This window comes from Dreissena polymorpha, chromosome 8, assembly GCF_020536995.1.
Source record: "Dreissena polymorpha isolate Duluth1 chromosome 8, UMN_Dpol_1.0, whole genome shotgun sequence".
Classification (NCBI taxonomy): Eukaryota; Metazoa; Mollusca; class Bivalvia; order Myida; family Dreissenidae; genus Dreissena; species Dreissena polymorpha.
This window is the reverse complement of record NC_068362.1, coordinates 71,195,594-71,221,522: the sequence shown is the minus strand read 5'-3', so window position 1 is coordinate 71,221,522 and position 25,929 is coordinate 71,195,594. Positions and strand designations below refer to the sequence as shown.

Genomic DNA, 25,929 nt, shown 5'->3' with positions numbered 1-25,929 from the left:
GTGACATCATATTTTGCACCCAATCTATGCGCCCTTTCAATTTTGATCAGATCATGCGCGTGCGAAATTTCTAATGAATTGACTAAATGGTCAAGCACCGTTTTCGCGCAATTCTCGGACCTCCTTGCTGCCGGAGAGGGTTCTTCTGGAAAGCCATGAAATAGCAAATTGCATCGCATTGAACGAGATCTCAAGTCCTCGATATCGTCCGGTACCTCCCTCAAAGATTCAAACTCAGAGGTCAATTCTGCAATTCTGCGTCGTTCCGCTTGAAGAGCTTTATCGAGCTCGGTATTCTTTAATTTCAGTTCCTCACAAGTCTGAGAGTCAAATGCCCTACTCGTTTCAACATCTGTCACTCGGGAATCAACCTTGCGCACTGTACCTTCAAGGGAGGTAACTCGTACATCCATATTACTTAGTTTCATCGTCAGGTTGGATAATTGAGTTTCAATCGAGTCAAGCTTGTTTAAGCGAGTATCAAGAGACCTAAGCTGATCCAACAATAATGTTCACAGTATTAAATAGCTTGACATCATTAATTGAAAAACTTACTGCTGACCAACAGCAAATATAGCGCACGAAATGCAGTATTAATATACATGTATATGACCTTCTTTTTATTTTAAAAGCAGTATTAAACGCAAATACTGTCGTTCCGAAACCTAATTCCACATGATATCGTCAACTTTTTATGAAAGTAATTCATGTTTACATAATGTCTGTCGTTAACGAGGCAGACAATGCGAAGCCGTTTGTCGGGGTTGGAAAAGTATTTTTTCTCCGTAACACAGACCAACCGTTTATTATGAAGGTCGTTATGTATAATTTCCTACACCAATTCGGGCGAGTAACAAACGAGCTTAAACAATGCTTGCTTAACTGTTACTCTATGTTTTTCTAATTTTTTATCAGAGTCAATAATGAAGAAAGAATCACCACAGTAATTGTGAATTTTAAAATGACGCTTTTCCCCAATTGGTTTATTTTATGTGTTGTGCGTATACTGAATTAATTTTGATTGAAATCGTATGACAACAGCGTACGTACATAGAGTATTTTCACCAAAGTCAATTGATGGCATTAGTATTGCGAGAGAAGCGTCATAAATGTTCATGCATTAAATGAGTCAACGAGTGTTTATTTGCTGATAACAAACTTAAACGTGAATCACTGAATGCCTCATGGTTCATTTCCTAGTCAAACTTGTGTTGCAAACAACTTTTTTTCAGTTTTTACACCGTGATAAGATGAGTACAATTCATGTCACGGATGAACATTTGAACACAATTTATACAAGCCTCGCAAAATAAAATTATTTGAATAAGTCAACAAGTTGCGGATGACTAGTTTAGCTAATCAACAGATACTAACGAATATATTTAACACAAATTATTTTTCATTAACTCTTCAAAAAGTTGCATTGAGCCGTTGAGCGTTACACTATCAGCCAGCTATACGCCATAATTTTAAATAGCGTTGTAGAATAAGAAAGATGTCTAAGTATAATTAAATTTCTTTGCATTATGTGATTTAAAACCACTGGACTTGTTAGCGAAATATAACTCGGACTTGCACAGTGGACGGTTAGCACGATGCATGTTACTTGTCAATGAGTGCACTGACAGATTTACAGTACAAATCAGTGCCGTAGCCAGACCCAACTTTAAGACGAGGCAGTATCTAAGGTCCTTCTAGGGGGACCCGGCATGCCTCCCCGGAATTTTTTTTATCCCTAGAACGTCTCTGGTGCGTTTTAAAGGCCATTAAAACAACATTTTATACCTAAATTATCGGAATCGTGGACGCCATATATTACCGTTTGGTATCAATAAAGTTAACAAAAAAAAAAATCTGCTACAAGTTCATTGTCAATTTTATTTTCTGGTACCATAAACGGTGTTTGAAGTGACAATGATGTAACAAACTTAACTACAGAAAAATAGTCATATACTTCATTTGAAGTCAGATAGAAACAAAAAATTGAGACACAGCTCTCTCATACAAGCCATAGTATGTATATGGATAATAGAATGTGCTTTACATATTTATTATTGAAATACTAAAATAAAATAAATCTACCTTATAATATGAAGAAACAGATCTATCAAACATTTTAGCGAATAATGTTTCATGAACATGTTTTATTATTCTTCAACTTCTAAATATCAATCTTATTGAACGCTAATTCAACTCTTCTGTATCCAGTCGAATCCCACATTTTTGACGATGCTGCGAAGCGGCTCGTCTAAGTTATCATACCATGAAAAAAATCTTCACAATGGCTACCTATGTAAAAGACCGAGCCAGTCCGATTGAGATAGCTCGATTTTTCTAATCGGCATACCTCGCTGATTATCATTGATGAAGGTATAGGAAGCTGAACTATAAATAGGACAGCATATTCTCGGAAAAAGATTTAATAATAGTTTGAAAACATTAATTTTAAATCAGTTATATTCAATCCATTATATGTTTATAGATCAATGAAACAACTATGCATTTTCTGTATTGTATTTGACATTTGTCGTGATTCAGTAAATAAATTACGAATTAAAACGTGTATAATTAACTTTCAACGCGATCATGAGTGTAAAGAAAACGAACTATTTCGAACCTGCCATTTGTAAACGTTTTAGCGACTATGGTATATAAACAGCATAATAGCCGTATGACATTTGTGAAACTTGCTCTTATGCGTGCTTTCTCATTTTGCATACAGAAATTACAGAGCCACATCAGTGCACATACTATGTTTGATAATGCATTCGTTTGTTGGATACTGTTTGCTGTTTTAAACGCATATTAGGTCATTTCGCGGAGATTGAGTTAACCTTACCATGTGTTCATTGGCGAACTCACGTATTCAAGTGCTCTTACGACTATGTGCTCATACCTACTTTCGGGAATCATCATGAAATTATTGCCGGACTTAACAAACAAACATGCCTAAGCTTATTGAATTAGAGAAAAAAAAAGAGAACAATTATATGTTCATGCACATGGGCATGTGAAATCACGTTCGTACACATAGCTTCATTAACTTAGGAAAGGAAACAACGAAATATAAAGTTTGGTATGACATACATGTGAAATTAAAGAGCATTGTGTAATTAAAGAGCATGTCAAGTTTTGAATTTATATGCTGAAACGTTAAATTATAACCCACAAACGTTTTACTGTAACAGAACGTTTTTTTTTAAAGATAAGTGGTACAAAAAATACACGTCGAATATCTTTCAAAAGATATTTCTTGCTATATTTGATGAGAATGTAACCCGCCTCCCAGTTTCGCTGAATGGATCAAGTTCCCCACGGGTACTACTTACCCGTACCCCGAATTTTTTTTTCGTACCCGACATTTTTCGTACCCAATTTTTTTCGTACCCAATTTTGTTTCGTACCCAATTTTTTGCTCGAACCCAAATTTTTTTTGTACCCAATTGTTTTTTCCTACCAAATATTTTTTTCGTAAACAAATCTTTTTTCGTACCCAATTTTTTTGGCATAATTTTTGTACCCAAAATATTCGTTCCCTTTTTTTCCCTACCCAAAATGTTCGTACCCACATACACAATTGTGGTGATGTAGATAAACTTAGATATATGTTTTTATATCAATCCTCTTCAAAAGCATTGTCACACCAGTACTGTCAGTACTTTGATTAGAATTTGTTTTCGATTAACTGGAATGTGTTTATGCACAAACATTAAAGCGATGCCATTAAGCCGTTCCTCTTTCATAGTAGAACGTGTCCACGTTTTAAGCCTTAGCAATGCGCTTAAACTCCGCTCACATGTACAAGAACCAATAAAAAATATAAATTCGTAAGATAACATCAAATCAGCTTCCGCAAACTTGCTGTTGTAGTTCAGACAAGTTCACCGTTAAAAAATTCGTGGACGATTTGTTTTTCCATTTAGAGCTTGAAAGCACAATAGGGCTATTTAATGAAATATTTAAATGCATTAAATCAAAAGCGTTTTCAATCATAAACACATATAAAAAGGATCTTTGATGGAATTTACTTAAACACGGACCTACTGGGATTCGAACCAACGCAGTGACAACATAATAGTGAGCAATGGATCCAAAGTCTGACGCCTTACCTTAAGGAGTACTTAAGGTACTTAAATCAGTAAAGTTTTTGGCCATTTTTTTCAATTTTCTTGTGTAACATTTTGTTTTAGCACTGCGTCATCATTTTCTGTCAGTTTACAGTTTTATCATCAACTTCATTGACTATTAAAACGAAAAGACTTGAACTTCTTTATATCAAAAAAGTTTAATACGCGGGCTATCATAATTTGAAAATTCTAATGTAAACAAAGATTCTTACCACCTGAAACGGTCCCGGATTAAACTCGACGCCGGCCATAAAGAGGAGAATTCCAATAAAGGCGAAAACGCCAACCACCCGAAGTGTGTCTAGGTCCAAAATAGACCCAGACCTGGCCGTAAAACACCCGATCCTCGCTCGGTACATTCCGATGTCCACAATGATTGTAACATCGAAGTGTACAGTGCGACGCTTTGTTTAATATACGGATTTTCCTAATCATTTAATTTCATTTTGCTGAGACATTTGGCATCAATAGAAGTAATTAAAATGAAATAATTATCTGCCTCAACATTGAGCCAATTGTACTCAATGATAATATTTGTTTGTGATCATAGTGCCTTAAATTCATTAAATTGCCTCAATTTCTTATATAGAGTTTATTCTTTGACATAAATTTTCCTTTTTTTCCATGTAATCTCAACATTGCTCTGCAAATTTTAGCAGAGGCAACTGCCTCGGTGTGCCTCAGCGTGGCTACGGCGCTGCAAATGTAAATATTACACTCGTTTGGTACGATGTATGACGTTAGGCCTACGACAAACAAATGGCTACATTACACCTTGATAATTAACGTGCATGTACATTAATATGACAGTGTGTATATATAGCGAAGCAGCTAGCTAGCATATCACTTTACACAGATGCTAACAAAAAGGGGCCGGGTGAAAATAAGGGCATGTCTGTTGACATTGTTAGATGCCTCTTATTTATGTATTTCGCCCGCACAACTCACAATTCCCACTTGAATAAGTGCACACCAGATTAAAATTTCCAATTATTTCACAATATCGATGCTGAGCAATACCTGAGCAGTGGGATGGGAAAAATAACTTTAAAGCACCATTTCGCCCGTATCGGAGACTGTTGTTACCCCAGTGCACGTGCATATAGCATTAGACAGAGCGGATAAAACCTTCGTCGTATGTTAGTCTTTCGGCATTGCGCATTATGCGATCGTGGTTAATATTGACACACTCAATGCACGGAATGTCACTGTACAAAATTGATTTAGCGTTCGGTGCTTTATACAGGAATGTCACTTTCTCTGCGATAGGAATAAAGATCAATGTGTCACGGTAAGGAATTGTGTAATAATAAATTTTATGAAAACGAGAAAGTTGATTCATTTATTACATTAATATTTACAAATGTTCTGCAGTATGTGTTTTAGGTATTCTTTTTTTCCTGTATGTCTGCCAATATCTGTTCATTTATACAATTGTATGTGTCCGTACTTACATGGGTTTTTCCTGTTTATCAGGCTGTGTTTCTCTGTGTCTTATTGTAGAAATGCTTATGTATTTATCCAATTGTTGTTTTAATGAAGTCATACCATTCTTATAAATTCAAATTCTTCATTTGTCATTTTTGATGAAAATGATGTTTCTGCTTTTTCAGATGAAAATGCTTCCAGTACTTACATAAATATTGCTAGGAAATGAAAATGAAAAAGCAAACGTCGGAGTGGTGACTCGGCGTTGTAATAGAAAACCTTTCTTGCATCTCACTCTGTGAAGTAAAATAATAACAAGGAAACAGAATTTCAATTTTATAAAATGTCAGTGTTCGACGAATCATAACTCGATAGGTAAATTCATAAGAGATTGTAGGAATGATTGAGTAATACAATTATTTATTCATTGTACAAAATCGATCAAAATCGGATCCTTCGTAAAAGGCTGTGATTTTTCTTCAAGCGAGACAGATACGGTCTACGTTGGCTGTTATAGCAAAGAAAATAATAATCACTTACCGATTTCGCAGGATAAATGGAGTATAATGAGACTGGTGCCAACGAAAGCATATTGTCGTCTTCTAATAATTCCGACATGCTAGACCTATTGAATGCACGGTATGCGTCGACATTACTGCCATTAACGATAGTGCTAGGATTATTCGGGATTGTAGGAATCGTGGGGAACGTGTTGGTGTTCATAGTGTACGGATGCGGGAAACAATTCAAGGATAAGAAATTCAGATACTATGTGTTGTCTCTCGCCTTAATAGACCTCGTCACGTGTATGACCTTATTTCCGGCGGAAATGCTCAAACACCGACAGTACTTCAGCTTTACTGGGAGAGTTTGGTGCAAGATAAAATGTTTCTTTAACGTGTTTGCAGCGGCCGCTGCGTTCTACTGTCTCGTTCTGGTTGCAATAGACCGGTACATGCTCACGTGTCGCCCAGTGGTGTTCTGTAAGGTACGGAGCATTTCACACGGTCTTGCCTGGCGTCTGTGTCTCATCATGCTGGCGCTAGCCGTCCTGACGTCATTACCGTCCTCCATTCTCTGCGGAATAACGTCGGACGTATTGAGGCTTAGCGACGGACAAACGATTGCGTTCAATTTGTGTGAAATTGAGCCGTTCTTCGAATATGGAATCTCGAGATACGTTTATCGATTATCGCTGGGCATTGTGCAAGTTACAATATCCGCGGTCATAATAGTCCTCTACGCGCGTATCGGCCTAGAAGTGTGGAAAGCTATGCGGATCCGAGCTGCTCATGACGTGGATTTAACCGCGCTGAACCACAACCACGACAGCCACGCACAACAGCCTTACCATCAGGCCTTTTTCCCAGCCGCCGACATCCAGCGCCACCAGCCTCCTCGTCTGAACATTCCCAGTAACGTGAAGCTCCTCTTCGTAGTGACGGTGATCTATATTGTAACGTACATGTTCTATTTGGCGCTCTGTTTGGTTGACCAGACGCGTTTATCCCAGACTCAGTTGTTCGCGTTCTCAGTTTTCTACAGGGCCTACTTCATTCACAGCATTATCAACCCGCTCCTCTATTTGAAAATGGACACACTCTTTCATAGGCGGTGCTTGGAGATATTTTCAAAGGCGTTCCGATAAAAAAAAATGATACACTTGTGACACATCCAATGTTTTCTATTCTACGAAGAAAGCGTAGTGATTATCTGGATTCTTAACGTTTTGATGCTATCATTTACGACAATAATCAAACTGAGATTTAAACAAAATTTAATTGCCATTTGGAACGAAAATTTTATGAGAAGTTTTACGTAGTGCAAAACAACCAGCTGGAGAATATTCGTCATATTTCATATTTTCAGCGGTAATTTAAATACCTAAATTTCTTTTACAAAACAGGCTTTAATCAACAAAACACTAATTCAAAAATATTGATTATATCACCATGAGCCCTAAATGACAGCAAATAGATGTTCTCGAAATGATATATAAAACAAAAACTCTGAGTAAATTGGGGCAGAACGTTTTTGTTCCCTTACGAAGGTCATTTCAACTGAGTAACTACTTAAAGCTATCGGGTAAAAGCATATCCTATATCAAGTACACATTCCTATTTTCCCAAATAAAACAATTGTAACGGTTCATTGAGTTAACTGAGATCTTGTATTCGACTGCCAGGTTTTATAACCATCATCCGCTAGTAAAACACATGTATGAATTATGTATATGCATGCACTATTGATTGAGGTTGTGGTATTTTGAAAAGGGCTGTGAAATTGAAGTATTTGCATGCAGGTTTGGCGCATATATGATGAATTCTGATACAAATGCAAATGTTCGAAAATTTACTAGTTTTTTTACAATGAGTTTTAGCTGAGGTCTATCTCCAGTTTATATAGTAAATTACCGAGATTGCTTATGTAGTTATGGTGTTTTACAAACGTTTTACTAGTATATGAACACATTTACAATTCAAGTCGAATGTGTACAGTCAGATTAAAATCTATGATTCGTATAATTTATCAAAACGTATACTGATTGTTTTAACCAGTCGTGTTTGAAAACATAGCAATAGGCATGGGCATATATTAAAAGTGGTAAAAATGATATATTTTGAATAATTATACTGAATACTTCAAAACACATCTTTCATCATTATTAATATTAATTGATTTATCAATCGCATTTGTCTCCGATTTATAAACGAATATTTTGCTTGCGGATTATAGCTACTTCCCTATAGTAGTTTTAAGAGCTCATAGACATCAATTTGTTCTAACACGATAAGAGCCTGTCGCAGACTGTAGATGATCATATCAAAGATTTGTAAATAAAAGACCTTCGGGGAAGCACATGTCAACAGTTAGACGTAGTTAAGAAACATTAACATGTCTAAAAATAGTCGTGAAGTTCTTCCTAAGGCAACTTTCCTCCTACCTAAGTAAGGCAACGTACAGTTACAGGCATTCGCACATGTACGTGCTCTTTGCATTAACCGCCGTTACATGACTGATATATTGTTGACAGCCGTAAAAATCAAACATAGACACAAACAAGCACTGTCTTAATTAAATCCGTGGGGATATAGGCTTTTTGATAAACGTTTAGGACCCGAATGCTGGAATTAAATGTTTACAAAAATCAAGTGATCAACTTAATGCCACAAATTAACAAACCGATGTTTTTGTACAGACTATAACGCGTTTACAATCTAAGAACTGATAACATCGAGGTATAGGTTTACTTTGAAAAAAACAAACGTTACGTTTTACATGGACCAATGTCATGAATGAATTAACATGTTTTTCAATAGTTGTTAAAATGTATTTGAGTGTTCATACATGTTATGTGTGTTAACAATCCAATATATTTTCCATTAATATTTGGTGAGAAATAACATAGCTATTGTTAAGAGGGAAACAGTAATTTGACTTCAGTCAACGAAACAGTTTATATACGTTGGCTACCTTCTGATAATAACTTTTTAAGTTTGGACTCGTTTGATATTACATGACCATGGGTTTTCTTTATGACTAAATATAAACATATTAAATGTATGTTAATGAATATTTAATTAAAACAGTTTAGCAAATTTTGATTCTTCATTATTGTTTGCATAATCCCGGACGTATTGTCTACTGTTTTCGACCTGTTGCCGCATATTCCTAATATCTGGCAAAGCAGCTGTCAGACACAATGACACAATGGCACGTTTTCGCACGAAAATTCATAATATACGCTGTGAAATGAATAAGTTAATGAAGTTAAGGCCTACTAACAAATTTTTCTTGTCATAAGTGTTACGATAGAATCACATACGTATCTCTTTTATAAGTCTCTCTGTAGATAAGCATTTATTTGACAATCATCCTCGCACAATACATCTTGCTAGTATGCCTAGTATTTTCACCCTTATTATAGTCAGGCATACAAATTCTTCGTTTTTTGCAACGAAAAGTTTCGCATCACACGGCCGCACACTTACCAACATTGCCAGATTTTGTATAAGATAATACCAGCACCTGTATTTCAAACAAGAAAAAACAAAACAACAGTAAACACATTATTAGTTTCTCATTTTACGTAACAGGTAGTCACAAGCTGTTAATACATAAAACTGTTGTTATTAGAAATAAATACGCGATATTAATCTTGCGCCGATTAAAGGTTTAACATTTACCATTGAAAATCGATCGATCATGTAAGGTTACCACGTTGCACACAGTTGCCTTAAACTATTGATGATTGGTATGAACCAGAGCGAAAACGTGCGGTACAATTCTTTCCCGCTCCCTCCTGCAACCATTCAAAACTGCTCAGCATCTTGAATTGATGCATAGCCGGCTGATATTGTAACTTTCAACGGATCAACGCATGGGTGATTTAACCTCTTCTCTGAACAGTCATAGAACAAGGACATGTTTCTTTGGTGATCTATTTCAAGTAGGCTTTGATTATCTAAAACAGCTTTTCGTTATTTTTCGAGTGATTCAAATGGTCGTGTTTTGCGTAATTGTTCATGACCTTTTTGGGTATGTTAATTGACATGACCTGTTATATCGTTTCACAGTCTACAATGTCAACATTTTTGTTCTTTGGAACACACGGACAAGGACTTGAATCTTGAAGGATTGAAATATCAAATCGTTTCATCAACACAAATAACAAACACTAGTTAAATGATGAAATGCATACATACACGATATCACGGCACATAAGTATGAACATCAAGAAATGTTATTCGTTGTATCGGATACTAAATCCAACATCACAAAACGGCAATAAAAAGCGATAGGACAAAAGTTGACGCGTTTAAAGTTAAAGTTCACCGTAATACTGATGCATCTACAGTTAAGAAGTATATTAGATACAGTAATATCACACTCAAGTCCCGGCACGGAACATGGAATTATGTCGCAACGGAAGAATCAAACAAGTTTAAAATTGTTCTATGTTAAAGGTACCAAAGGCAGTGCCTCAATGGACTATAATAAAGATAATGTAACGCTTAAGAAATTTTTTAAGCTTGCAAATCATTCTGTAAACTGTAAACCAAACGTAGTAAAAAGGTTGGCGAAAACATTATGTATTAATTCACCATGACGCGCCTTTTGTCATTATTAGAAATGATCTAGACATGAGCAACATCATGTAACAGCGAAACAGGCACTGTTTTAGTACTGTTGAAACACTGTCTGTCTTGGTGCTTAAGCAATTCGCCTTCAATTAACGTTGCTTTTGTATAATGTTACGGATAGCAAATACTTGTCCACCCCTGACAAATGACTGAGCATTATTTTTCTCGTTAATTAAGTAGAGGAGAGGCTGTTAACTTAATGTGAACAAGAACAATCCTCCCTAAAAATTTCGATATAACGGGGAAGTCTGGTTTCAGAACGAATGGATGTGCGTTTGAACTGATTTTATAATTTATTGAAGGCACTGCATATTAATGGTGACTACATTTTGTGCGCTTTAGTTGCTGGAGTTAGCAATGACTTTGTCAATATGTTTTCAAGCTATTAAATTTTGCTAACGTTATTTTTTTCCGTTTATGAAAATAGAATCTCATTTTCTGTGACATAAGCACTCAATATTCACTTTTTTATGCAAGCACTAGTAAAGTTTTTTAGTAAAATAAAACATCATATTCAATAGCGATAGATTATATCATTTTAGTTTATATACATTTAGACAATCGTAAAGAACACACGAATAAAAAAGACCTATAAAAGCCTATATGAAGTGCGAACATATGCGGTCGCCGTAGCTTCGGACCAAACAGTCTTGTCAGGAGTTACCATGCTTTTATTTCATGCTATTGTTTCGTAGTGTCTTAGTCGGACATAACGTCTCTTCATCAGACTATTCGGATGCAGAGGTATGTATATATGGAGCTACACTGTTCGGATAAGTCCGTATGCCAATTTTCGCACGGCGCGGCTCATATAAAGATTTTATAAAAATGTAAGTCCATATAATTAAACAATTAATAATATATTATAACAGCAAATATTTGATCCAATATATGTTGTCGTATAATGACTATCTAAAGAAAACTATTATAACGTAAGACATTGATTAAAATGGGCCGATCTAACACGAATAGTTCAAAGCTAAAATATTGTTGTATAACAGACCTCAGATGTAAGAAAGTTTTGCATAATGAAATTAAAACCCATTGTCGGAAACTCAAAGATAATACACAACAGCGATCAGAGAACTACATGAAGGTACAATAAAGGAAATCAAATAAAGCTAAAAACCAAACTAAAGTCGACCCATTTCAATACAAAATGTTACGATATTGTATGTCATCTCTATGCGTAACATGTTTGTTATGGAGGCCCGATCCAATGGAAACCGTTTAGTATAAAAAGAGAGTCGAATTTTGTAGTAGACAGATACTGCTAGACTTGAAATATAGCTTTTAAGAGAAATTTAGATTTTCCGCCGAATTCATAAAATGATATGCTTTGCATTTGTGTACATTAAACATTGGTATACAATTCAATAAAATCGTATTTTTACTATTACAATACCATATAGACAGAAATATTTTTGACAACGTTATACAAGACTTTATTGTGAGTTATACCCGTTGTGTCGCCGTTACGAATAACGTTACACTATTTTGCTTTGAAAAGCAATCGAAATCTATTAGTTTTCAAATATTACTTTGGTAAATATTTTTGCAACGGCATATGTTCCAGAAATATACGATCAAAACACCAAATTTTTAAAATCTAATATTTGTTTTTCATAACATACATCATCTCCATCGTTTAAACTACAAATATAACACTTGAATTCACCGCTAACATTACAGAATTAAATGTAAGACACATATTGCTATATGCAAAATATTTTCAATTGTTATTTTATGCCTAAGGTACATTGGTACTTTTTACATCAAGTAAGATGGGATATTTTTCTAAGCTCTCTAAAAATACTCTCAACTTAAGATTTGGCGTTTTAAAAAACACAACAAATAAACGTGTTAACGTTCTGCCTGACGTTGCTAAATTTCGAAAGTTTATTTGTAATCTCGTCTGGATTAGGTAGATCTGTTAGTTCTTTTTAAGTGAAATTTTGATATTAGGTTTTCTTGTCGAATATTAAATTCTTTTTTTAATTGCTATATAATTTTAACAGTCAAAATCAAACACAGAAATATTTTAACAGCTAAGTAAAGAAATAAACTCCCCGAATTTCATCTTAAGAAACTAAATTATGTTTGGAAATAAACACCTTGCCAATTTACATTATTCAGTTAACAAAGATCAACTGTTTAATCATTTTAGATTATATAGCTTTTGAACATACAATTCATTTAAGATTCCTAAATGTTTTTTGCATAAAAATCGTGTATTAAATATAGATTTTAAGAATGTTTTATATCAGTAGTTGTTCAAATTGCAAAAATAGTACAACAGTAACGCTTATTGTCGCTTAACATATAAACAATTATTTAAGTAAAGCACATTGCGCAAAACATGTTCGTCTGGCAGCGTGCACCGTTTCAATGTATGTATGAACATATTTTCCGATAATTCTTAAACACTATTTGTTTGCCCTTACGTGTAATTCATAATATTGGTGCGATAAAAGTTTATTTTCTGTTGGGAAAATAGCCTGTATTTTCTGATTTTCCACGAAATGTATCATTCTCTTAGATTCCTGGCACTTGGCTTGGCCTAATAGGATGTGTACGCATATGGATTACAGGAAGGGGGTGGGGTTGGGGGGTCCGTTGGCGTGCTATACTAGATTTTCGTTTTTAGATTATCTACGGTTGCTTCTGGGAACCTTTCAGCATTAATATATTACTCGTAGTTTATGTTTTTAAAAAGGGTTATACACCAAACAATTCACTCGTAAACAATAATAGTACTTATCCAATTATTACTTATTTACACATAAAAGACATTTGAGGTCAGTTTACAGCCTAATCAAGTTCTTTATGCACTAAACACGTTTGAAAGTGATATACGGCTAACGACAAGGTGAAAAATAAAGTATTTTTGTAGAACAAATGTTACATATTAAATGAATCGAGGGAATAATTTAGTAAACATGTTTTCCAATAATTGCCCATGTTTTTATGCTATTCATTAATGTTCAGACAGAAATAACACCATTCATGTTAAGAGAGAAATAACACTTTGCCATCATTCATCAAAATTGCTTTATCCTTTGATATTCTTATGGAGACAACTTTTTGCAATTTAGACGTTGTTTGAGATGACATAACGTTGGGTTTTCCTCATGAAAAAAGGTACATTTACATTACATGTTACGGAATATTTAATTAAAACAGCTTTACGAATTCTGATAGCACGTGTTGTTTTTTGCATTAGTTCTATTACGTCATGTCTACCTATCTCTACCTCCAAACATACACAACATTATATTTGTAAATGATCATGCTGATAATGTGTCTAGAGCATATATAGAATATTATATTAGGTATCATGAATAAACTGTATGGGTAGCTTGCAATGTTTGAAAATCAGACATAAAACTGAACTGTGTATGCGCGGTGAATTTCACGCATACATGTAGCATTGATCAAATAATCTGTTTTTATTTGAAGGCAATACACATGAATTGTTGTCACTTCTTAGTTTGCCCAACGTGTACTTCTGTAGTTGTATTTAAACAAGAACATACACATTCGGTAACTAATCTCTGACATTATTGAACATTTCATTCGACAACATTCGTTCAATTAAAGACAAAAACAATATTTAGTCCACAGTATTTCCGACATCGCTATGCCATTTTTCAACGTCTGCAAAGAACTTAACTCAAAGATATTAACTTTTAGAAAACGTAAAAGACATTCGATGAATTTTATTATACTTATCGATATAAATCACAATATATTTCATCCAAAATTATGTTTTCACTACAAGCCACCAAGAAGCAAACTCAATATAATTTCAGCGCGAAACCCATTATTTTGTGCAAGCTTGGCCTTCTTGTGATGTATTTTAACAACTACACGCATATCATTGTTTTTATTATATGAATGAATTAGTCGAGTAAACGTCATGCATATTTCGTGATGATACTTCACGTATTGTATTGTTTGGATGTAATGACTGGAATTTTGCAAACTATTACTTTGCATTCAATTCATTATCATTCTCGATCGTTATTGTGATTTTAGGAAAACATTCTTGCGAAAAATAACCATGATGTGTCATGGAACCGAAATAACACGTGTATGATTTTACAAACATCTGAACTCGGTGAAAGTTTTAAAAGAGTTAGTCCGGATTGTTTATTCCTGCTTATACACGTGTTAAATGTATTAAAGAAGGGAAAGTTGTTCAGAGCATCAAATTACTCACACATACAGCAAACAATAATAACATATATATAATATATGCGAAAGGCGCGAGGGTCTTTCTTTGGCGACCATATACAATGCAGGTGTTCTTTTGAAAGGAAGACTACACAACCCACGGTTTTATTATATGGCCTATTTGTTTGTGAAAGTGGATTGTGAAAGCATGCATTAATAAAAATGTAATAGGACTACACACTAGAGAACAAGATTTTTAAGTATCAACATGCTCGTTGTATCGAATATAAAATTCACAAACCCAACAACACAATAAAAGCTATATAACAAAGGTGGCCGCGTTAAAATTACAAGTCCTACAACACTACAATTATCGGAGGCACTAACAATATCCAGTTAAGCGGGAAACAAGCACTGTTTAGTCAGTGTTAAAACCTTCTCGTCTTGGCGTTAGGCATTAAACAATATGCACTGCGTTTAGTTTGTTTTATGTGATGGATAAAAATAACGTTAAAACCCTGAACAATGACTTGGCAATGTCTGTCTTGTAAGTAGAAGATCTAACGGGAAATCCAGTTTCGGTTGAGAGGATGTGCGTTTCATTTGATTTAATAATTTATAGAAGGTACTATAGCTTGATGATGACTGTTTCTTGCGCTATAATTGCGTTGTCTAGCAATTAGTGTGTTAATTATGTTGTCAAGCTATATAATATTGCGCACATGATTGAAGTTTTCAGTTCCTGAAAATGGATCTCATTTTCGGATGGCGTTCTTGTTAAATGCACAATCTGATGCTGACGCTATGTAGGCTTTTTGAAAAAACGCATTATATTTATTTGCGATATAATTCATCATGTTAGTTTGTAAAAATGTACACTGTCGTAAAGAAAAAATGAATCCAAAACGACATATGTGAAACCTCCGCATGTACATATATCACGTTTTAATTAGAACAAGAATTACCGGTGTAACGTGAATTGGAGTATCAGACCCTTTGCAGAGTAATTGACAATTGAAAATGAGCCGGCCCATTCGTATATATGCGACCCGAGTAGCTCAAGTCAACACTGCGCATTCGTGCAGTCTGGTTGGGAGTTACACTGTCCGCTATAAAGTCACGCAAGGTTTCGTGGTGTCATAGGTGGACAATATTTCTTGTCAACAGATTTTACGGATAGAGAGGTTTATCTGGATCCACACTGTACGGTCAGAAATTCTTTATGTTTTAAGTTTATAAATATGTTTACAGCCAAATTTAAATCAAGTAACATTAATTACTGTAAAATAAATTAACCCCCGTATTCTGCAACTCTTAAAGATAAAGGCAGCGGTTTTAAAAACCTTAACTATACCAATTTTATGTGAGATTATAATGTTTAAATGCATATCCATGCCATTATTTGATTAAAACCATCGTATTCAGCGAGTATGCAGCCAATAACTATGCTGAATTTTCGCACTTCGCGATCGAGTCGACATTTTTGTTCAGACCGGAAGTGACGTATGAAAGCACCACTTGCTTGATTTCATAACAAAAGAATCGATATCAGCTGTTTTCATTGAAAAGTTCGACATATGTATCGAAGGTTTTCTTAGTACACACACATGGCGGCGTATCTTGATTGTTTAAAGTATTGAACTATGATTTAATCAGACAATTATAAATGACACATAATGAACAGATACAATTATTTCCAGAAATTGATCGATGTTCGATTGCAATTCCAAACTAACCGTTCAAATTTAACACTTCAACAACGTAGTCAAAACAAATAATGTTAATTTGAAATGAATGAATCTTACGCAAATGCCGCGTCATTTAATCCAGAATTGTCTATAATATTTATTTAATTTCTTTTGCTATTATTCGGACAGGGACATTTCGATGAAACCCGATTCTGACTCTTCACACGATTTTGTATTTATGCTTAATTGATCTCGTTGTTGTCGCCATTTACTTCAAAGTGAAAATTATCTCATTTCTGTCATTTGATATATATGTATATAGTTGTCTTAACAATAAACCGTAATTTCATATAAATATGACGAAATTATATTGTTCTAAACTCTCCACGAGCGAGGTGAATTTATATCATAAAGAACAAATACCATGTCAAAATATATTTATTTTATTTACTGTGCAGATGAAATTGATAACAGTAGATCACTGATAACATGACTTCAGATACAAACAGGACCGACTACAGTTCACTCTCGTTATCTCGACATCGGATATCTCGATATTCTCGATATGTCGAAGTAAGCTTAATGTCCCAACTATTTTCCTTCTTTATTTATATAAATAAACATTGCATATCTCGATTTTTGTTATGTCGAATAATTTGATATCTCGATATAAAATTTTGTCCCCAGTCTCGATTTTGCATGTTTTTACTGTGGTTTATCTCGAAGAGCGAATAACTGTTCCAGTGTCGGCAAAAGGTGAGACATTTTTTCTTTGATACTTCACCGTCCCGCTTCGCCAGGCTGCTCCCGATACTGTGTGGTAGGAAATTGATCCGTTAACTGCATCAATGATCACACGTGTGTAATGTCCTTAGCCATTAACACTTGAGTGAGGACTGTCACTTTAACTGTCACTTTAACATCAATTAACTTCAAATAATTCACAGCCTGCCGAAAGGCCGAAAGACTAATTTTTTTTTACAAACAACATTCCAAAATGCATTGAGTTATATTTTTGCGTATATAAACCGTCGCAAATTCGTCTTGATTGGACGTCAATTGCATCATTACTTTAAATAGCAACATGAACGGATGTTTACTAGACAGTTTAGAAAAATTATAACCGCATGTATTCATGCAATTCTGTAATACTTAAAACGTCATTTTAAGCATTTAAATAGCAAAATTAATCGTGCGTCGTAAAAAAGCGTATATATCAGGTAGAGAGTATTATGCCACACGGTGACGGCTTTAGTTAGACCACTTATCAGGTATTTAGATGTTAAAAACAAGGTAAATTTTCTTCAGATTTTTTTCTTTGAAAACGCCTAATCGGATATCTCGAACTCTCGTAATCTCGATATTTTTTCTTGTTCCCGCCGAATTCGAGATCACGAGAGTGGACTGTATTTTATATTTTCGCTCTCCGAATTTCCTTGTTCATTTTTGGGACATAGAAACCATACAACAAATGAGTGGATTGAAAAGCGCTGGCGCAGAAGCGCCAACCGGCATTTATTACTTGCTAAATAAGAAAGCTATTAATGCAAATAAACCATCACAAATGGGCATCATTGTCCCATAAAGTTGGACGAACAACAAAGTCTATAAAGTTGGACTCAACAAAGTTCGACATAATATCATCGTGGCTTGTATATTATGCATGCAAGTAATCATTATACAGTGAAATGACAACACACTAAAATCACAGTAAAAATAAATTGAAAATCATAACGACACAGGAGGAAGGGTGGGATGGTGGTTAAAGTTGCGCTTTAGACACAATGAAATCTGCTTTGTTCTGAATCTCCACTGACACCAAAGTACGTATGGGAATGAACCCCATCACGATTAATTATTATTTAGTTAAACAGAGATTAAATCGTGCTAGTGTATGAAACACTTGTATATACATGATTCTTGTTCTGAAAAAACTGGGCTTAATGCATGTGCGTAAAGTGTCGTCCCAGATTAGCCTGTACAGTCCGCACAGGCTAACCAGGGACGACACTTTCCGATTGTATGACATTTTTCTTTTAAAAATGAAGTCTCTTCTTAGCAAAAATCCAATTTAAGAAGAAAAATACAATTTAAGCAGAAAGTGTCGTCCCAGATTATATACATATAAAAATTCAATTTATGATCATTTCAAAGAATACTGTGTTTACTAGTACACGCATAACGCTCACTGCCACCTAAATATCAACTGTTACAAATGTAAAGCACATTGCTCAAACACGTTCGCCTAGCAGCGTGTACCTATGTCAGAACATGTTTCCGATACTTGTTAAGCACTATTTGTGTGTCCTTACATATTATTTATATTATTGGTGCAATACTAGTTTATTTTCTAACGAGAAAATATTCGAATTATCTTAAATTCCACGAAATGTATGATTCCCTGAGAGTCCAGGCGCTTAGCAAAGCCGGAGTATTAGTACGTAGATGGGCTATGGGGTTCAGGGGCATATTCGACGATTTTTTTAAGATCGTTTGTGGTGGCTCTTGGGGACCTTTCGGGCGTCAATATATAACAATTTTTTTTTTGCTAAAAACGTAATGTTGCGTACCAGTTAATTAACTCGTAAAATAAAAATTGCAATAGTTCAATGATTTTATGTTGAAATATAAAAAATGTGGACAAGTTACAGTCTCATTAAGTTTGTTATGAACTCATAGCATACATTTGCATAGGTTAAACGAATTTGAAATCAATATACGGCTAACATCGAGGTATCAATCAGTTTTGAAGAAAAACCTTGCGTGTTACATTGACTGTCGCTATTAATTAATAAACCTACTTTTCAATACTTTTCCAAATGTATTGGAGTGTAATAACCTGTTATCATGTTAAGAATGAAATTTATTAATCAGTTTGTTTTAAGGAGAGAACAACTTACTTATGTCAATAGTGCCTTGAGTCGACAAAATATTTTTATCCGTCGATTATCATATTAAAAAACCTTTTTGCAAATTGGCTGTCGTTTGAGATTAAATAAACATGGGATTTCATTATAAAAAATATTGTAGATATATTGCATCCATGTTCATGAATATTTTGTTTGAGCAGCTAAGCGAATTCTGATTCTTCATTATTTTCTGCTAAATCTCGCTGATGTGTTTTTCTACTATTGCAGACGTTTATGTCGCAGATTTCAACCGCCTTGCAAATTTTCTGCCAGACACAAGGATTCGGCAGGTTTTCAAAGTTAAATAACGGCATACTCTGTTTAATGACTGGGTTTACGGTCTTAAGGTTAAATAAAACATTTCCCCTGTCATTAGTGTTAAAGTGGAATTACAAAATACCTCTGTTAGAAGTCTCCAGAGATAAATTTATTTGACAATCAGACTCGCGTAATAAACCTTACTAGTAGCATGATTGATTTCACAGCTTATATACACTTATTTTAGTCTAAAAAACACATTTTTTAAATTTAAATATTTAAATTCAGAGCTTTGCATCACAAGACTCTACAGTTGCCAACATTGCCAGGTTTTGTGGGGAAAAATATAAAAACAACACAAGTATTTAATACAGGGAAAACAATACTAAATACATTATTAACTACACATTTAACATACGCGGACGCCATTACCTGTTAATTCTTAAAACGATTGTATTCAATACGTAATACAAAATAATTGTCTTTTGCAGATTAAAGTTTTAACATATATGACTGTGAACTAATGCATCATTGAATGTTGCCAAGTAATTGGTATGAGTTCGAGCGACATAATGCTTTACTGTTCTCTTAAATTCTAACTCCTTCCGCCAATGCGGACTAATCAAAATTGATATTTTGAAAACATTTTGAATCTTAATATATTAAGCTCTTATTCAGTGGGGGCAAAGAGAGTTTTGTGTGCAGAAGACGTTATGAGATGCATCTTAAAACGTCAACCGACATGCCCTTATTTTTGACTCGGCCTCTGTTTGGTAGTTCCTTGTGTCTGTATAAAGTGATACATTAGCTGCTAACCTAAATACCCAACAATTTCCGACAATATTGCTGTATATGCACGTATATATTCATTTTGTTACGTATTCGATACAAATGGATACGCAGAATACCACTTAGCTGTCGTAGACCTCACGTCATAAATCATAATTATGTTACCAAAGACTCTTTAAAATGCAAATACACCTCTAATCTCACTGTTTTCTTTCTGATTCCGAGTTATATCAAGCGCACAAGTTCAGTGGTTTAAAATCATATTCTACAAATAAATAACCGTATGTTTGGGACAAAATTGAAATATTCGAATGCCGAAAAAATTATAGCGAATAGCTGCTTATATCTCAACATACAAAAACTCCACAAAACGGCGGTATGCCAAGTCCTTGAGCAGTTATAGAAGACGAAAAAATTTATTTGCTGATAAATTCGTTATAATGTCTTGATTAGCTGAACAAGCGATTCGTTATTATTTGACCGATTTACATGATCCCATTTGACGTAGTTTTATCAGAGACGTGTTATCTACGTCTCTGGTTTTATCATATCCCGTTTTATTTTACTGATTTAAATGATTATATATTAATATGTTGGTTGAAAAGCATTGTTGTATCGGATAACTGTGTACAAACTAAACATTTGTGTTCTTTGGTAAACACGCTTTACAAGGTTTTGAAACGAGAAGGCTTAATATGACTTTTTTTTTTCAACAAAAACTAAAATAACAAACTTTTAATTATGAAATGCATGTAAATTAAAAGCGTTTTTCTTGTTAATATAATGTCATCAATAGTCGTGCGACTTAAACAATGACATTTAGTGTGTATGGCAACTATATTACTTACTGTATTTTAACAACCTCATTCACGATGTATTATTATACATGTATGTGTGAACATAGTCGGTTAGACATTCGTGCATATTTTGTGTTGACACTAAATTTCACGTATTGAATTGTTTGAATGTAATCAAGGATAATTCTCAACATATCACTTTGTATAAATATATCATCGATTGCAAGTTTTTCACAAAACATTCTTTAGAAAAGTCATTATCATGTCTTTTCATGGAAAACAAAGGCCACGTAGATGGTCTATCGCATAGCTGAACGCCGAATGATTATTCCTGTTTATATAAGTGTTACATTTATAAAAAAGACGAGAAACGTTGTTTAGAAAATACGAAGTTCGAAACAAAGCAATGTAAAAAGACACCTAGCACGCACGCATGGTTATTCTAAGTGGTCTTGTGAGGTATCTACAGCAAAAAGACGCCTAAAATAAATAATGACATAACACAACAATCGTGGATAACATATGTGCACAGAGGTCTTTGTTCTTTGTTTGGCGTCCATTTAAAATCCATGTGTTCTTTTAGCAATAGCCAAAACTTCAACGCTAGATGTGGTTTGTTAACAAAGATTTAAAAAGATACAAAATGCTCTTTTTTATTTGTGGTTGGAGCACTTTATTCCATTTTAATGTTTCGCAACGATATCTACTCATACGAAACACGAACACTAACTTGGTATATGAGCATGTGTTTAATATATTCATCCGCAAAAAAACAGCATTTGTATCTATAATCTATATTGGCTATGATCATAGACACGAACATCATTAAGTAACAGCGAAGCAATCACTGCTTTACTACTGTTGAAACACAGTGTCTGTCTCGTTAAGGAGTGGCAGTGTACTCAATTTAAACATGAATTATTCTCATAAAAAGGTTACGATAAACAGGAAATCTGGTTTAGGATAAACAGGATGTGCGTGTCAACTGCTTTTATATTTGATAGAAGGCAATGTATATTGATGATGATATCATGTGTTGCGCTGGATTTACTGGTGGTGAGCAATTAGTTTGTCCTTTAAATTGTAAAGCTATTTTAGATTGCGAAAATGATTGAAGCCGTCTGTTCCTGGCAACGAAAACTTATTTTTTACGACAAAATCAATCAACATGCTGTCAAAATAACTTCCCCATTTTATGCATGCACAGATTTTGTAGTAAAACATATCATATTTATTTGCCATTAAATAAATCATTTTAATTTTAAAACATGTAGCATTTTGTTAAAAACACAAACACACCAACGCATATGGAAAGCCTTCGACACCCATATCACTTTCAAATTGGAACATGCGTTATACTTTTAATTTGAGAAGAATACCTTTTGCAGTCTAATAGACAACTTAAATAATGTCCATTTTCGCACGACGCGACTCATACATAGTTTCTGTATGTATTTGGAAGTCCATAGAATGAGGGAGATAAGTAATTAAATATAGCTTAATACAGAATATCCTATTTCAGCTGTAACAGAGGGACGATATAAACAAATACAGTGTGTGCTTGGACGTCATTGAAATGTGTCAACAATCGTATTCAGTGCGAGAAATATTTTGCCATGGCTTTAAGTTCGGAATTCTTTTGAACAAAACACTTTATTATTTAGAATAATATTGCCCGTCAATTTTAAAAGTAAAATATTTGTTGCACCATAACATACATTATCTTTATCGTTGAAAATACAAATATCACAATTGAACTCACCGAATGTATTACAATATCAAAGTCGAGAACAATTGAGCTTTACGGCAAACATGACGGGAAAAATTAAGGCCGTATGGACATGTGTAGTTTCAAAAACGGGTTAGAATTAAGTATTGTCCTGGCGACCGTATAAATAAGCTCTCAAAATGCTAATCAAAACATCTGTACCTTTAATCTAAAAGAAATACTTTTTAATAAACATGGTATTGAATTTCATGCTTAAGAACGATTCGTTTAATTGCTTTTTCTAATTCCTAGCATAAGAATAACGCTCATGTGCCACTTCAAGAGGAAAGAAAATTCTATAAATGTTGTTCTATATTACGCAATGTATTACTGCACATTTATTTGTGTGTCTCAACATGGAATTATACATGTATATAATGTGTATGCAGATTGGCCTTAGGGGACGTTTGTGGTGGCCTTTCCGGATCTTCCATCATCAATATATTTGTAGTTTTTGATGTTAAAATGAGCGGCCAATGTTATCTGCCCATTTATTAATAATTCGAGGGCCATAAAACAGAAATTCTTTATTTAACCTGACTGGTAATTAGAAATAGAACGCTCTAAAAAATTCCCATTAAGTTTCATTATGATCAAACATAAACTGTTTGAGTTGACGCCTCAAACCAGTCTGCTGTCGCCCCTATGTTCCCATAAAGCATTATACATTACACATTAATGACAGTTTAATATTTCATCACCCATATACGAAGCCTCTTTTAAGGCAATATTGAACCTATTGTGCTGTAGTTAGACAACTTTCGGGAAGGATGGTTCAAATTGTCCTGGCAGTTCTGTCTCACTTCATTAAGCGGTTCCCACTCTGGGGGATAGTCTCTGTCTGCGGTAACGCACTTTAAATACATTCGTCCACGACATCTTAATCGAGAAGTTATGTATTTAAATAATTTTGTTTGAAATATCTTGAGATCAATACTCATTGTTCGACAGTAACCCCATAATGTGCTCTCGCATAAGCGAATTGTATCACCCTCATTTGCTAATAGTTTTCGTCACCTGTGTATTCGAAGGACCACGCTCTTGATAAAAAAATACAGTTTAAATTATTCGCTTAAGTATGTGTCTGCCTGTGGATGTCGCACTTTTACCACTCGATACCTTGTACATCACGCCCGATGCGCAAGGTGATCCGAATATACGCTGCCCGCATATATGCCCGAAGGCTCCTTATAGAGTAAAATACGGCTCATTAGCAGGTATACTTCCGAAACATTATATAGCGCTTAGTAGAGAAAACATACAGCAGAAAATGTTCGCATAGGCATAATTTTCTCATAGGACAGACATACACAATTCTTTAAATCTTGGTAAACTTGCGGTAGCCGCACACAAACCATCACCAACTTCTTTGTGAGCATAATTTTACGTATTCGTAGGCTTCACAATATGTGTACATAAAATGCGATGTCTATCTTTTTCCTAAAATTCTTAAAATTATAGATGTGTAGATCTAATATGCATCACAGTTAACTTTGACTATTGTTATAGAATATAAATAACTAGGGAGTGCAATTGTGAAATGATATTCGGATATTCATGTTTCTTTACTCGAATATATGCGAATATTTATTATAAACTGCAGGGTTCAACTTTTACTTTTTACTTTTCAAGAGTTCTAAAATGGTAGTCCTATACAAATATTGCTGTGTAATGAACCCACGCACGAATACTAGGTACGCCTATCTGAATGTTTAATTTAAGGAAATAATATAATAGTAGCATTGAATTGCACAATTAGGTCAAAAGAAATATTTGTTCTGCAACAAAAACTATTTATTTAAAAAGCGATGTCAAGGCTAGGAAGTCTCTCAGACAAGATAATCTATGACAGGTTATAATAAATATGTAAGTTAAGAATATTTTGGTATTTAACATGTATTAGTCTGCTGTGTTTAAAGCGTACTTTTTTGGAAGGACGGGTTTTTTAAGTTCTTTTCGTCAGAAATATATACCTGAATAACCTGCAACACCAAGTATCTAAAAACGAACACGTACAAAAAGCTTTGTGAACTTTTATTTATTCAATATTACAATCTCTTAATCTTTGAACATCTGATGCTCATCTTTTCCGAACTAGCGACAAACAGCATATTGACGCATACACATTCTTATTTAATGCTTTCAGGTGGTTTATATAGAAATATCAGTGAATTAAAATTGATAATTTCACTGTTTCAAACATTCAATCACTGCTCTTATAAATAACTGTATATCACATGGAACCTTTCCCGACATGCTTAAAATTGCAAACGTAATACCTTTATACAAGGGGGGATCGGTAGAAGATCCCAATAATTATAGACCAATATCACTTTTACCTACTATATCTAAAATATTTGAAAAGCATATAGCTTAACAATTGCATATATATCTAGAATCTACAGGTCTATTAAACAAAACTCAGTCGGGTTTTCGCAAATATCATTCTTGTCAAACAGCATTGATTAATATACTAGTACTTATCTGGTGTCAAATATTTATATAACCGGGAATAGAGCTCAACTTTTCCCATAGCCTGCGCTTTATTTCGTCAAATAGAGTAAATAATAAGATACTTACGTGGATTTGAAGTTTCTAAGCGGAGGCAATGTTTACAATTTTCTACTTGACGTGCTAGCCAAAATGACGTCACGGACCACGTGGTATGGCCACACTGATAAATCTGCATATGGTGTGCATGTCTGCATCTAACGCATCAAATCTGCACTAGAAAATCTGTATTCGGAATTCCATATAGTGTACATGTCTGCATCTAACGCATTAAATTGTTGACGAATAGGGCTTCATAATATTAGTAATCCATTCTAACTGAGCCGCAAAATAA

The 25,929-nt window shown here is 34.3% G+C and overlaps 1 protein-coding gene across 1 annotated transcript; it reads left to right on the top strand.

Annotated features, from left to right (window-relative positions):
* Positions 1 to 6,111: 6,111 nt before the first annotated feature.
* Positions 6,112 to 7,203, top strand: LOC127840621 (olfactory receptor 8B4-like). The gene has a single exon (XM_052369031.1). It carries the CDS (start codon positions 6,112 to 6,114, stop codon positions 7,201 to 7,203), a length of 1,092 nt encoding a protein of 363 aa, XP_052224991.1.
* Positions 7,204 to 25,929: the final 18,726 nt, after the last annotated feature.